We start from the raw sequence: 16,920 nt of genomic DNA on the forward strand, positions 1-16,920 counted from the left end.
ATTTATAGTTTATTTGAACAAATAAAATAACTATCCAATCTATTAAAAACGGAATAAGTTATAAATTACCAACTAAGTGTTATAATCAAGCAAAACGTGACAATTTAATATTTATGAATACATAATTTTGATAATAAATCTTATTTTTAGGATATTTTGCTGTATTTTAGTTTAATGAATCAAACGTAATCTGAAACAAAAACCATTCAAATATTTGCAGCGTTTGACAGTTCAATGGTCATACAGTTTATTTAAAATATATTTACACACACACATAGACATATGTTGGATTTACATTATATTTCAACCCATTTTCTTGTAAAATAACAATTGACTACCACATTTTGACAAAACAAATTTAATTCCGTAACGAATTACAAATTGCACAATAGTTATTGATGCCATATGGTGACCTCCGTCAGCAAAGAACTCCATTATTATTAGATAATGTACACTAATATGTTATCGATTAATATGCATATTTTCTATAATAACCATTAGAATTTTACGACCGTTGTTAGCTGATATCTCTTACTTCGAACTAATAAAAGTCTGATACTAGAACATAAAATACAATGAAGTTAATGTGTGCTCATTTCCTTAATATCAGTTACAAATTTTTTTTATCATATAGTTTTGACTTCAAAGGAATAATAGTTTATATATGTAGATAGTATATGGTGAAATATAATCAGCAGCAGACATTACTCAAATATGTTTTTAGCTAAGTACTAGAGAGATATTTCATATACATAACTATTTTAATTTATACAATATTGTTTTTGTTTCGTTTGGTGTTAATGTTCCATCACGGTTGAACTAAATTCTCCATTACTCTTAAACTTGGAATTATATCCAAAGTTGCAAAACACCTGTGGAAATAAAGGTTTACATGCCTTTCTATATTTTATTACATAATTTTCCTTCAACGTATTCTGTTTGATAAATCTGTGTTGTTCAAATATATTGTAGGCTGAACTGCTCAAAGCGTATTATTCAAATATAATGGTATATTTTTTTATAAAATCATAAAACTGTTAAGTTCTTGACAGGTAGTTTAACTATATTTTTTATAAACGTCATATTTATATTTGACACATTAGAGTTTAATTTTAAATTTCTTATAATAACTCTATTCGTATTTATGGATTAAACTACTAAAACTATGAACTGTTCTTCCTAATTTTGGGCAATTTAACAAAGGAGAGACAGCCAATTAGTAAAAACTACACAAAAGGATTGACAATTATATTTAATACGCACCCACAACTAAAATTGGATGATATACTTTGTGGTATAACACAAAGTTTTGAGCCGGGTCTGCCAGCCCAGAAATTCAGATCTCTACCACAGCACGAACCCGTCTTTGTATGTATATATATATATATAGTTATTTAAACATAACTTTATAGGGAAAAAAGAACCACATATATATATATATATGTTCACTATTCACACTCACACACATGGAGTAGTTCGAATGATTATTACAGTGCAATTTTTCGACTAATGACACAACTGGCTAATATTCTGTATATATGTGTCTGTTAAGCTCATTTTTATTGATTGGTTAGTTCTTTTCGCACAAAGTTACATTGGGCTATCTGCTGTGTCCATCGCGAGAAATATAATCAGTGATTTTAGCGTTGTAAATCCATAAACTTTCCGCTCTCCCACCGGGCGACCACATTCATCAAAAGAATCAACACTGAACAAATAGGTTTTCAATATTTAACCATGAGTTTTATTTATTTTTATATGATACATATTTTATACGATAATGACATTCAACCATCGTGTGTCTGTTTTACACAGGTTTTTGATTTGAATGGATTAATATTACATTAAAAAAATTAGTTTTGAGAGGTTTTACTTCAGAAGATTTAAATGTTTGATGCATCCATCTGTAGAAAGAGTGAGACACTGTTTATATATGTATCTCTACAAACTGTTTTTAGGTCGAATACAGATAGAAAACTCTCAAATTAATCGGTTCAAAAAATACCGTATTTTCCGCCTAATAAGCCGAATTTCTGGCCCTAAATTTTGGACCTGATTTTTGGGGGTCGGCTTATTGGCCGAACACTCCTTTCGGAAATTTCTTCTTCTTAGGAAATGTTTTTCTTTTGAAAATTACCATAGGCGGTAATTTTGTCCCATCAGCAAAGCACGTTAAGACTACAGTGAAACGTTGTTTCTGGAATTTCATTGGTTACCTAATTACAGTGAGTGGAGCCAATAACGAATGACATATTGATTCCATCTCTGTCTCAATACGACACGTTCTGCTTTACTACAGAACGCCAATGATCACACACAACATGCATGCTGACGCTGAAACGAGACTAAGTAATCATTTTGAAGAAACTTGTCACTTCTTAAAAATGGCTTCGGCTTATTGGGCGGTAATAAGCAAAAACCCTCATTTTCAGAGCTGAAAATTGGCCTCGGCTTATTCGGCGATTCGGCTTATTAACTGGAAAATACGGTAATTTTTATACCTTCTCAATATATCTAAATATACATTTTTATAACTGCTCGGCCTTAATAGATGAATGAAATGAAACTAATCAAACTTGAATAGGTCACCAAAGTTTGTTTGTTGCAAAAGCACTGTGACGTTCGTGCTCTACTCAATTCGATTATCGAGACCTGGTTTTAAGACCCGACTGGAAATACGTAATTAGAACATCCATGTTAGTGTTAGATAGTCGCGTGCTTATAATAAGCCTATAGCATCTGAGAAACAATTAAAATAAATTTGTGAGGCTTAACGAAAGGAATCAAAATAACTTTTATGTTTGGACTTTTTTTTTTTCAATGTCCGAGTTCTATTTTTTTTATCTTTATATAACTACGTGCAACATCTCTTTGGTCAGCAAACTTTAGGAAGCGCCCCACAAGGTATAAAATTATGACTATAGGAACATGTAAATTATATCTGAGGGAATAATTTAACAAAACGAGGAAATTTTAAAAAATACAGTGTAAATAGTGCTACTTCCAAAATAATACAGTAATATGGGAAAATCACGAAAGAGGGCGCAACGAAAACATGTTTAGAAAGGAGGTCGCCATAATAATAAATGTTAGCTCCACTGCACTATGTATCTAGTATGAAGTTGAATAAAATTATAATCACATGTTTACTTTCGATTCGTTTGAAATACAATTAGGAAAGACTGTCTTAATTTAACAATATTTTTTATTGGAATTATAATAATAGTTCTCAAGTTTGAATCACGAAATCTAAAGAACATAATTTCTCCGAAAGGGGTACACTTGTTTTAACCACGTTGCAGTAGAGTGTTGTCCGTCAGCAGACACTAAAATGACGTCAGAGAAGGGATGCTTAACGTAGTAATTTGTATTGTTGTGACATCAGTGAAACGTGGCATTGCCGCAAATCACAAGAATTATGCACTCTGTAAGATACAACACGTTTTGAAATATGAACTTCAAAAGTAAATAACATGTACTTATTACTTTTAATTCTAATTTCATTCACTCTTGAAACAGAAAACTTTCGGGGATCTCGCGGATGGATGTCTGGTGTTTTATTCAAATAATGCTTACAAGTTGATATAGAAACAACACCTACTCTCAGACACTGCATGAATTCCACCACTTGTTATCTCTTTAGTAATGTTAAATATATCCGCGTGCTTCCCTCCTCCATTTAAAATTATGACAGAAAATGTTATAAAAGAACATTCTCAAAACCAGATATTGTTCTTCGATATACATCACTAGAGGGCGCTACAAACGTTTTCCATATTTAGTCTGCTTTAAGATTTTGCTGTTGGTGGTGGTTTTTTATATTAAGCACAAAGCTACACAATGGGCTATCTGTGCTCTGCCCACCACGGGTATCGAAACCCGGTTTTTAGCGTTGCAAGTCCGCAGACATACCGCCGAGCCACTGGGGGGCTTGTATGTTTATAAACACCTCCGTGTAATTTCTTACATGTTGGAAGTTGGAAATTTGAGTGTTAATAAATTCCAAGATACAAAAAAACTACAAAACCTTATATTGCTGCATACCATATGTTCCCGATATCAGCGAAAACAATAACCAACATTTGGAAAAAACTTAACATCCCAGTAAACACCAAATTTATTCAAAAAACAGGTACAAAATTAAAGTCCATACTATGTAAAAGCAACACTGAGAAACGCAACACCAACATAATTTATAAAATGCAATGCAATAACTGCCACGACTTCTATATTGGAGAAACAAGCAGAAAAACGGAAACTAGATTAAAAGAACACAAAAAACACCTTCACACGTTTATGAACACTGCAAATCAAATAAACAAAACAACCATAGAAAACACCCAGATATTAAGTAGGGAAACAAATGTAAACAAATGCAAAATCAAAGAAGTTCTACTTATGCAGCAACTAAAACCAAAATTAAACCAATACAAAGGAATACCTTGAAATCCTATACTAATTGATAACCAACATCTTACTGCAGCGCCACCTACAATTCCGTCTCGTCCCTAAGATGTGTCTGGCAACGGTCACTTTCAAACTCTGTTTCTTTACATGAAGATGACCTGTATGAGTTGTTCTCGACTTATATACAAGTGTTAAAACCCACACCAGCCGTTCTGAGATACAATTGGAAATCTTATACGGTTCTTTCCAGAAATAAATATAATTTGGAAATACAGCTGAAATAGAATATTTTCGTCATAAATTGACACAAGACTTAAACACCTAAATTAAAACTTATAACAACAGTAAAAATACGAGATTTTATCATGCTCCGTTGAACAAACAGTGCTATCGTAAAAACAACACAAAAAAACAGTCAACTCTTTATTCACGTGACAACATACTCTTGTCAACAACATACAAAACAACCTTACTACTGCTTCTATAACTTATTGAAGTTTAAACTCTTACGGATGAAATCTGTTTTCTTTTTACAACGTTGAATACCATGAGTGATTCTACGTGTAAAAGTGAAATATAACGATCGTATATATATATTTTTTTTAATCTTTCGAATGTTTAAAAAACCGTTATCAACTGACCAACAACGTTTCAGACAGAAACAGTTGGTATGTCCTTCTTTGTTTATTCAAACAATAATTTAAAATACATTTTTCTCTTTATAATGCAGGGTTACAATCTTGTGATTTCTTTACGTTCTGACCAAGCACCTGTTCGAAACGTACTGTTGTTGTGGAAACAATAGAATCACTTCGCACGTTATTTTGAGGTTAATGAAACTCCTACCAATAAAAACTGAGAATTACTGATAACGAAAACACTGTTTAAAAATTATTAAAGTTAAAATGTGGATATTTCATGGTGGTACACAAATTTTGTGTCACCCTGTAGTCCCTTAAACACACTATAAATACTTTTATAAGTATTATTTGGTTACTCAGAGCATTAAGAAACAATGCCATACAAATTCCATAAAATGACGAAGACATAGGCTTCTTTCTTGGGGCATTTATTGATATAAAGTACCTTCTGTGAGAATTAGGTGTGTCTTCCTTCAAACTTTACAGAACTTAAATGAGCCTTAACAAAACTGAACACATCATTTAAACAATACTACAATTCAGTTTAAAGTATAAACTTTTGAAAGGCAAAAATAATCATTCAAAATTAAACATTGAAAATAAAAGTTCAATGACAGAAGTGTATAATAATCAAACAATAAATATTTTATGATGAAATTTCAAAAATATCGACAACAGTGAATCCACTAGAATTTCACAAGTTAAAATACTTTGTACAAGCTACAATGACAAACTGTTTCTTGATCCCATATTTATCCCAAAAGTCAAAATTTGCAAGCACACCACACATATATATTTGTATATAGGTAATATGAATTAAAAATATTTTGAGGTACAAATTTTTCTTTCATTCACTAGACTATCTGCTAAAGAACGTAATATGTAATGTATTCCTGATTTAATTTCTGTTGGTTATGTTTATTGTAAACTCAGCAAAAATTCATGCTTTACTAGAAACACAAGTACTTTCATTTTTAACTATGATATGTAAACAAAACAGTTAGAGCTAATTGACTAGTTTCGTACATGGGTATATAAGATGAAATTACCCACTACCAAACATTAACAACCATTGCTACAGTGGTAAGTATACCATTAGACTGACTAGAGGCACTTATTTAAAGTAGTATCTTATGTGAAATGAGTTAGTGTATTATCTAAGCAAATGTTTCACAACATTTTTCAAAGTTATGAACTAGTTCCAATATCAAAATTTCATGGACACTTCTTAAAATATGAGCTTTCTAAAGCACTTTTATATCGCTTTATAAAATCTTATACTTCAGAAGCTGCATCTTAAAACTCATTTTGTTCCAACTATCTTGCAGAAGAACACCAATCTCCCAGTAGACCAGCAGCTGGGAAACTTTGCTTTAAGACATCCTGAAAGCCTTATCTCACAGGAAAATAATCTTTTTTTTTCTTTCCAGGATTTGTGAAAATGACACTTGGAAAAGGATAAGAACAATTTTAAGACTGGGAAAGATTTGAAAGTCTCTTATAACACAGCAACCAACTTTTCAAACACCTTTACTCTGATAAATGCTTATCTTAAAAACACTAATATCTCTAGCTGAGTGAAATTGGTGTCTCAGCTACTAAACATATCAGTAAACCAACTAAAAGAAATACAGAACTTTCAGTCTAAATTTTTCAGTCTCACCAAATTTTCTCATTAATAAACGATCAATAATTTCATATCATTTGTTGTTTCTTTATCACAGCAAAAAACAGACATCTCATAACATTACAGTTCTCAGTTATCAGAATATTTTTCAACAAAATAGTTATAGCACTAAAGTCCATGGATAGAATAACCATAGTTATAGCACTAATGTCCATGGACAGAATAACCATAGTTATAGCACTGATGTCCATGAACAGAATAACCATAGTTATAGCAGTGACATCTTTTGATAAAATAGCCATAGATACATTAGCAGTTCTTCTAATCCTTCAGTTTTGGGAGAAATTCTGGAGATATTAGTAGGATGAGTATGAGACAAATGTTTGAAATTAGATAAAAAGTCACTATTCTGATTCCAATTTTGTGCATTTTTGAGAAGATTGAAGGTGGTTGTCAAAGTTCTTTGTTTCTGTATCAGGAAGTATAGAAAGACTACTCCCTGTTGAATAGTGGCCTTTAAAATATTGGGTAGAATTAAATCTTTTACCATTTGAGTCCTTATCATATCCATTGTCAAAGTTATGCTCTTTAATCTTATTTGGCTGAATCTTTGATTCTGTACTAAATAATGAAGCCATCAGTTCTGCTTTCTTCTTGTTCCTTGAGTGATAAGAAGAAAAATCAGCACTGAAAATCTTACTGGAGGGTTTGTTCAGGAATGCAGTTCCAAAACCAAAAGAAGGTTTGTACGAACCAAAACTAATATCTGTGGCTGAGCCTTCTGAAAACCTTCGACTGTCAGATCTTTGGACAGATGGCAGAAATGTTGATTGATTAGAACTGGGTGTCTCACTAACAACTGACTTTTCCGTGCTACGTACAGGATATGAAGAACTTGAATATCCTGTAAAGGGACCATAACCTTTGTCAATTGAAGATCCTGCAAGAGGACTATGACCTTTGTCAATTGCCTTAAGTTTAACCAAAAGTTCTTCCTTCTTATTCTGGTCTAACTCTCTCTGAAAATGTCCACTCGATACTTTCTGTTGGAATATCAGTGGATGTTCAAAGCTTGTGTTAACTTTTCCAAGACTTTTATCTGATAAGTTATCTTCCAACACATCTTTATTTCTTACATCAGAAACAACCACTTCTTTCATGTTAAATGGTAATTGGAGTACTTTGTTGCTTTTGTCTTCTTGGTTGATGGATTTCAAAGGATTTGTTAAATCTAAAACAGGAAATTCTGGACCATTGTTAACTTCTGTTTGTTGCTTCTTTCTGTCTTCCCTTTCACATTCTGATGAACGAGAGGTGGCAGTTAACATAGGGCTATCGTGGTTGCTTTGGTCTGCAACTTCATGGTAACTGGTCTGGAAAACTCTTTCTTTAAAATCACCTTTCAATAACAATGGTTTGAAGTCATTCAACTCCACACTAGCATTAATGTCAGTAGACATACCAACATCTTGTGGGGTTTCATGCTGCACGTCCTTAGCCTGTTTAGCAATCTCTACATTAGATTTAAGCTCTTCATCTCTTCTTGATAGAGAAAAGTTATGAGTGGATAAACTTGAAGAACAGATCTCATCTTCTTTATCAAACTGAAAAAAAGTTGCACAATATAGAAACACTTCTTTAGAAGAAAGTATTGTAGTCTAAAAACTTTTTATTATATTTCACTAGCACAATATCTTAGGATATAATCAATAACATTTGATGTGGTGTCCTGAGACTTTCAGTCTCCATTCAGAAGACATTAAAATGAACCTGAGAAAGGCTCTGTTGCACGAACTTGTGTTAACATATTAAACTGAAAACATAAATTTCAAATATGTCTTACAATGAGAAACTGGTCCATACATTTTGTCAATTTGAATGTTAATGCCAGTATTAACCTACAAGTTATTGATTTGTCTACCTACTATCTACCATTATATATTTAATAGTTTGTGTTTTTTCAGGTGTAACAAAGAACAAAATACTGAATTAAATCACCCATTCTGTAGGTAAAATACATATGGGACTAGCAGTGACTAATGAAATTACTTGTTGTAAAATACACATGGGATCAACAATAATTAATGAAATTAAGTGTTATAAAATACAAACCACACCAGCAGTTAATAATGAAATTAACTGTTCTAAACCATGAAAGGGGCTAGCAGTCACTAACGAAATGAACTGCAAAATTAGCAGTATTTTTACATTACTATTATTAAAGACTCCATGACCTACAACCACGTTTGTGAATAAATAGTTTACAAAAGCATGTTTAAAACATTCATTGAACAACATGAACCAACTGGTAGATTCCATAATTAACAATCATTTGGTTATCAATTATTGTTATGAATGGATTTTCCCAACAAATCAAGAAACAATATTTTAGTTTGTTAAATTTTTCTACGAAGCTACTTAAGGGCTACTTACATTAGCCGCCATTAAATAGGCTGACATCAGTCATTCCATGGGATTTCACAAAAACAAGCTCTGACAGAATATTCATATGATTTCTTCTGTTGTATTTGTATTTTCAGAATGCATGAAAGCTTACAGAGGTATGGTGGTCCACAAGAAAAATACCTCATCAATACCACCCCCCCAGCAACCCTGGTTAATCACTGCTGATGAACAGTGCAATTGAATATCACGTTATAACGTGTCATTATAATGACACCAGGGCTGAAAAGATGAACATTTGTGGAGACAGGTTTTTCCATCCTCTGACCCACAGACTGGGAGTTATACATAAGGCCACACCAAAACAAATATTTCAGCACTTCAAACTGAAGACATTTTTTTGTTATTACACCAAGCAGTTATAGCAACCAAAAAAACCTTGGAGTCTTTTTCATAGTTCATGCGTAACATAACAGGGTCATTGCTTAAAGTTGAAATCACAATTTCAGTATATGCTAAGGTGTCAATCACTTTAAGCAATGAGTTTTTATCTGATTGGTATAGGTGGGATCCAGTCAGTAGGGGAACACTTTTTACTCAGAAATAATTTAAAATGTGCATTGTTTAACTGTTTTTCCTCTACACATTTGAAACAGAATAATAACAATGTTATTGATCTATTAATCTTTTTTACATTCACTTATACACAGATGCAAGACAGTGCTTGAAATGAGATAAAAGAGGAAGATTTGGTTGATTGGTTGATTTGGTGTTTTATGGCACAAAGCAGCTAGGCAATCTGTGCCAAACATCTGATAAAAAGTTAAAATTAAATTTAGTAAAACTCATAAAAGGAAATTAAAGTAAAACAAAACAAAGTTTAAAAAACATAAAACCAATGTTTACATCTAGTCTACAATGTTAAGAGTAAAACTACAGTAAAACAAGTTGTAAAGGACTTTCTATAGCATGACTGTAATTATCATAACTCGCCAGGAAGACTAACAGGTAAGTACAAAAAACACTGTCAGTCACCTGAAGTTGGCCTTTCAAGTGCTGGTTCTGAGTATTTTGATGTTACAACCATTTTCTAATTTTAAATTGAACTAGATGGACTGTGATTCTTAAAAGTTAATCATGTTAAAAATGTCTGATGTATAAATTAAAAACTTAAATGGCATTAAAAAGATTAATGGACTTTAAAAAACTAAAAACATTTCTAAAGTGGACAGTGTTACCATCACCAATAGCATTGTTTAATGTTATGGACAAACCTTGGGACAGAACATGTTTAAAATCGTGCTGTCATTGAGAGTCATAACGGTAAGAAAGTAAAATGTGGCTTATTGTGACCTGAGTGTTACACAGACTACACAATGGTGCATCAGTTCCAGATAAAAGAAAACGATGAGTTAAAAAACAGTGACCAAGGTGTAGTCTAGTTAGAACAACTTCCTCTTTCCGATCCTTACAGAAGACAGACGGCCAAAGTCAAATGTAGGGATTTGGAAAAGCTTGTTTTCGTGTTGCTCACTCTAAGTCGACTACCAGCTGGCATGAAGCTGAACCTTTAATACAGGACCATAGTCCATATATGAAACAGGCACAGCAGTGATAGTGCCAGAGCAGACAGATTTAGCTGCAGTGTCAGCAAGCTCTTTCTCACGAATATCAATGTGGCCTGGTATCCAGTAAAACTGTATAGAAGATGTTAAAGAGAAATGGGCCAGTCGGTTTTGAATATTGGCGAAAACAGGGTGTGAACTAACGTGAAGCAATTCCAGGATCAGCAGAGAACTAAGTGAGTCAGTATAAATAGTGCAGTTTGAGTACTGCTCAGCTTCTATGTGATCCAAGGCAAGAGAAATGATGTATAGTTCAGCAGTGAACACAGAAGCTGTAGAAAGGATTCTGCACGCAACCACCGAACCACAATAAACTATGGCAGAGCACACACAGTCACTTGATTTCAAACCATCTGTATAAATAGGAATGGAAGGATGGTTTGAAAGATGTTCAGCAAATAATAGACAGTATTTCTAATTGGGAGTGTCTGCTTTACTCAAATGACTTAAAGATAGGTCACACTTGGGGACTGTAAAAAGCCATGGTTGGATGGGCTGACCAGTGGATTCAGCAATGTTATCTAAGGATGCAACCAATTCATCCAACTGCGCCTGGATACAAAGGCCAAAAGGAGCAATGGCAGACAATCTGTTCTGAAAAAGTATGGTCCACCAAGGGAGGAAAACCCAACCCCAGGTGAGATGCTTTGGTAAGGTACGAAGTTTCAAAGCATATAGTAAAGACAGTTGCAAATGGCAGAGGTGCAAAGAAGGTTCATGAGACTCTATGTTTTTAAGTTCTGAACTGGGGAAGAGCAAAAAGCTCCAGTGCAGAGCCGAAGTCCTTGATGATGAAAGGGGTCCAGCATCTTAAAGGCTGTGGTTCTGGCAGAACCATAGACCAGTGATCCATAATTGAATTTTGATCGAATAAGAGCACAATATATCTTTAGCACAGAACATCGATCAGCTTCCCATGTGGTATAAGAGAGGAGATGGAGGATGTTCAGTGCTCTTGTGCATTTGACCACTGCAGCACAACTTCTTCAATACAGAGTTCAGGATGAGGGTGAGTACCTCGTTGGTAGCAAAAGTGCATCCAAACAGATTTAGAGAAAGAGAAGTTAAAGTTGTTTGTTGTGGTTCACTTCAGTAAATAATTGAGGGCAGTCTGTAACTGCTGCTCAATATACCTCATGTTCGATGACTGACATGAGATATGAAAGTCGTGGACACAGAGCCTGTTTACAACAGTGAGAGGGAGTTGTTCAATGATGGCATTAATCTTTATACTGAAAAGTGTGACACTCAAAACACAGCCCTGAAGGACTCCAAGTTCCTGGAGAAAAGAACAGGAAAGTATAATACAGTCATACAGTCAGTTACTACTGCCACATAGTTGCCTAGTGATAGCTTACAGATGATGGCAGGATCAAGTTCTGCAAGAGCAGTGAAAGAGGGCGAGTTTGCCTAATCCAGCTTCCACTGGGAGTGCATGGGTTGGGTGGCATTGACCACAGCCAGTCTCTCTCAAAATTATAGGAAAATGATCACTGCCACATGGATTATTGTCAATCCTCCATGAAAAATGGGAGAATAGTGAAAGGGAACAAATTGAGAGATCAGTAGCAGTAAAAAACTGACTAGGTCCATGAAAATAAGTGGAAGAACCAGTATTGAAAAGAGAAAGGTTGTGATCAGAGAGTATATGCTCTACAGAGTGACCCCTCCTATCAATATCAGCACTTCTCCATATGGGATGATGTCCATTAAAGTCACCCAGGATCAAAAGGGGAGACAGCAACTGTTCAATGAGAGCATCAAGGTCTGATTAATCATAGGTCTCTCCAGGCAACAGGTAGAGAGAACAAACAGCAATGGTATGATCCAAGAAAACACAGATGGCTAAGGTCTTCAAGGATGTGTCAAGTGGCAAAGACAGGGTGGGCACATGCTTATCAACCAACAGTGCCACCCCCTCCATGCTCTTGTCCATCACACAGCCTGCCATTTCTGTACAAAAAAAAACTGCCAAAAGGTGACTGTATCAGTAGGTTTCAGAAATGTTTCCTGTAAGGAAAGACATACAGGATGGTAGGAAGCAATCAGTACTTTGATGTCATCTAGATTAGAACATAAACCTTAATAGTTCCATTGTATCAGGGTGGCATTTTTATTTACATGTAGGCGAACTGGGTGGAGAACTCTTCTGTTTACGACCACGTCTTTTTTCCTTACTGTCTTTATTTGAGGGAGGTCTACCGATCTCCATGGATCCTGCCCTGGATTGATTGGGTAGGTCTATGCTGTTGAAAGAGGATTGCAGTGACCAAGGACGTGAACGAATGATCGTTTTGCATCTTGAGGTGGGAGAAGATGTATCCGAGGAAATGCCTGTACCTGGAACCAAAGGAAGTGGATCTTGAGATTTGTTGGAATGTATGTAAGGGACAGAGATGGGTGTTAAAGTTGTTTTCATCAACTTTTTAAACCATGGAGGTCAAAAGACTTTTCATTTGTTTTGAGAATGATTCTTTTGGAGGCACAGAGATATCTATCTGCACTCCCACTGTAGTAGTGGACCAAAGTGCAGCAGCATATGTCTGAGATGAAGTGGTGGACAGCAACTTTCGAGTCTCAGGATAAGTAATGTTTTGAATCATTTCAAATACTGCAGCTCCTTTTCTTCCAATCACTTGGGCAAAAATGAAAGTAGGATGGGTGAGAGTCATTGCAATAGATGCAATAAATGACCGTTTCATACTCATAGGCATCATGGTCCTTGCCACCGCAACGAGCGCACGTCAAGGAACCACAACATGATGTCTTTCAGTGACCAAACCGCTGTCACTGGAGGCATTGGAGAAGGTTTGGAATATATGCCCATACCCTGCAATTAAGATAACCTGCCTTAATGGTGGCAGGTCGACATGGTGATGTAAATGTCAGAATGAGGATATTGGTCAGCATCATAACTCCATCTTTGCGAGTGGAGATATGCCTCACTGCAGAAACTCCCTGAGTGGGGAAACCAGTGAGAATCTCCAACTCTGGGATGTTCTTCAAATTCCTCTCAACAATAACTCCCCATGATGAATTCAAAGTAGCATGAGGTATAACCTCAATAGGTATATCCCCAGTTGCCTTTGAATGCAAGAGGAATTCACTGTGTTGAGATGTGGATATTTCTACCAATATGAAACCAGATTGAAGCTTCTTTACTGACTTTGGAGAGCCAGCAAGTCTCTTTAGTCCCTTTTGAATGAAAAAGGGAGACATTTCCCCTAAAGGTTTGTCTGAAAGAGAATGTAGAATAAGAAAATGAGGTACAACAGGTGTAACAAATGTTGAAGATTCCTGCTCAGAATCTTCAACATGTGGTCGTTTACCTATGGACTGTTTTTTCGCTATTTTATTTAAGTTTTTATTTGGAGGATCCATAATAAAAAGAGGAATATTCAGGAGCCCACTGACCCCACCCACTATGGAGCCCTATGAGGGGATGCACTACAATGTCAAACAAGGACACTGTAGCAACTCCATGGTTTTGTGAGCACTATATCCAAAAACCAGCATCAGATACAACATCCACAACACCTGTTGAGAACATCCAACACTGGTACTTGGTTAACCCTCGACCAAGTGGACCAGCTGACTGACCCTAAGGAGACCACCCCAAAACTGCCCATCTACAGGAATTCAAGGTCAAAGTGGTGTGTTAGGGTTGGACCCCTCTCCTCTCCTTCACAAGTCACCACACATGGCAAACATGTGAGTTGATGTTTAGATCCCAGAGGAGGTAAATTGAAAGAACAGAGCTTTCCATCCCTGGGAGGTCCCCTCACCACATACAGGAATGCACACCGAGGGGAGCAAGTGGGATGTTTAGTTGTTTATAAAGTTTTTAAGCTATATTTCTTGTGCATCATGTGTATTTGTTTATTGTTATAAGAGTAAATAAAATGTAAAAAACTCAGAAACTTATTAGATTGGGTAAGGTAAGATAGAGAAGAGTAAAAATAATTCTTCATGAGATTTACTCTCAAACAGCTCATGCATTATATAATACAATATGGTAATGTCAGCTCCATATTTGCCAAGTGATTTACAATTTTTGCAGTGGGATATTAGTCAGACATGGTCAAAATAACAATAAGTGTAAACAGATGTATATTATTAGGTCATACCATAAGCTAAGTATCAGATCATCCAATAAGTAATGTCTGAACATTTTTATTCATGTCCTACTACATATTTTAGTCATTAAAGCCTTCTACAAAGACAGAAATGATGATGCACTTTCTGTATTAAATTTTGACCTGACAGTATACATCTGTTTATACTTAATTTGTTGCCCTTTTGATCATTAATCAAATAAACCATTATGAAGATGGATGTGTCTGAGGAGCACATTGGGCATATAATGCTTTATGAGTTTAAATAATTTTTTAGACAAATTCAATACATAATATTTTTATAAATATACCAACCATAAATTTTACTATAAAAGCCTTACTTTCAGGAGACGAAAAAAACCAAACAGTTTTGATTTCTCAGCAGTTAGTTAAATCTATTCATTATTTGAAGAAATCTCTTCTCATGACTCCACAATTATTACTGTTTACTATGTACTTTCTTATTTAGAATAATTCCCAATTTTCTTATGTTTTAACAGTTGGTGTTATCTTAACTACGTACTTTCTTTAACTAATTTTTTGTGAAATTTAACTAAGTTCAGTTAATGTTATTTACCAAAAATGCTTACATTTCAATCAGAATAAAGAAGATTTTATTAAACAGTTATCAAAATAATATGTAATGTTAAAGAATGAAATATAAACCACACTTTAACAGAAGTATTGTAGTTACAAATATAAACCACACTTTAACAGAAGTATTGTAGTTACGAATGAAACACTGCATGTACTTTCTACTTTTCACAGCAAAGTTACATTTAACAAAGTTTTCAAAACTTCAAGTTCTCTTGAAGTTTTTCATATGTTTTATTTTTAAAACATTTAAGTCGAGAAATGTTGTAAATTAGTTAGGTTATGAACCTAATATAATAGTATCAATTTTCAGAAACCTGTTCTAATAAAATGAAAATTGAAATTTTATATTTATTTATACAATAAATTGTAACATTATATATAAACATGCATCATATCCTCCTTTAGCCTAAAAGCTAACCTTATTCAAGGCTGAGTTTCTAAAAATTCCATTTCACTACAAGTCACTAATAAGATGTTAAGTTAAAGATTGGAAACTATCATTTCTCTTTGATTATGCTAGCAACTGTTCAGTTCTGAGAGCAAATCTTACCTTCAATAGAAATGGTATAAATTTAAAATAGTAGCATGCAGTAAAGACTAAGTTATTCCTTAATCTTAGGTTTTGGTTTCTGTGGTAAGTAAGATGGTATATTGCTATATGTTTGTAAATAATTCTACATTCCAATAGTCAGATAAAAAAAAAGTTAAACCAACCTCTTCTTCCTTACTTTCGTCACGTGATATCAGTGATAGAGACTTTGTCTTTTTGCCCATTTTGTGTGACATTTTTTTGGGCTTGAAGCCCCTTTGCTTTTGATGGGTTGGTGTAGAAGTAACAGAATTTGTAGCAACTGATGTGCTGCGACATTCAGTTGATATCAAGGCATTGCTGTATATATTCATCCTGTGCAATTCACGTTCTTTCTCCTACATTTTTAAAAGACAACACAAGATTCATTTCACTAAGTAATGCTAAAAACTTTATAGCAACCAAGACGTTCATCTTGTCTTTAGCAACTTGAAATGTTCTGGTGATCTAGTCTTAAGACACGTAAGAAAAATGTCTGTTAACCTGAACAATTTCCAGAAACAAATCATTTTCACAAACATTATAACTACTCACTTTTTCTACCTTGCATGAATAATACAGAATTACTTCAAATATGTGCACGATGTCACCACTCATATTTTTTTAGAAGAACAGGAAAGTTGTAATCATAACTGTTTTAAAGAATACATTAAACAATTTTTCATACATGTTTCTGTAACAGTCAATGGCAAATTGGTTCCATACAATTGTGAGGAGGAGGTGACTAAGTTTTGCTAAGAGAATGGACATTGCCAGGGTGTGAACAATGGTCCAAACCAACTGCATTTCATTTTACACTTTATTTATATGGTACTTTCATGCAACAGAAATAGGGATGTCACATTTTGTCATGAATTTGGTGAAGTTTTCTCTACGTTTTCATTATATTTCTAAATATCTGTTGCAACAAAGAATT

The 16,920-nt window shown here is 34.3% G+C and overlaps 1 protein-coding gene across 1 annotated transcript in view; it reads right to left on the minus strand.

Moving 5' to 3' along the window:
• Positions 1–1,721: 1,721 nt before the first annotated feature.
• Positions 1,722–16,920, minus strand: part of LOC143257868 (uncharacterized) — a 30,541-nt gene continuing 15,342 nt past the window's right edge. The window contains exons 6-7 of the mRNA XM_076516895.1: positions 16,130–16,342; positions 1,722–8,279 (exon numbers count right to left, since the gene is read on the minus strand). Of these exons, the coding sequence (XP_076373010.1) occupies positions 7,080–8,279; positions 16,130–16,342 (1,413 nt within the window). The 3' untranslated portion in view covers positions 1,722–7,079. The remainder of the gene's footprint in view (positions 8,280–16,129; positions 16,343–16,920) is intronic.

This window comes from Tachypleus tridentatus, chromosome 7 (assembly GCF_004210375.1).
Source record: "Tachypleus tridentatus isolate NWPU-2018 chromosome 7, ASM421037v1, whole genome shotgun sequence".
Lineage (NCBI taxonomy): Eukaryota > Metazoa > Arthropoda > Merostomata > Xiphosura > Limulidae > Tachypleus > Tachypleus tridentatus.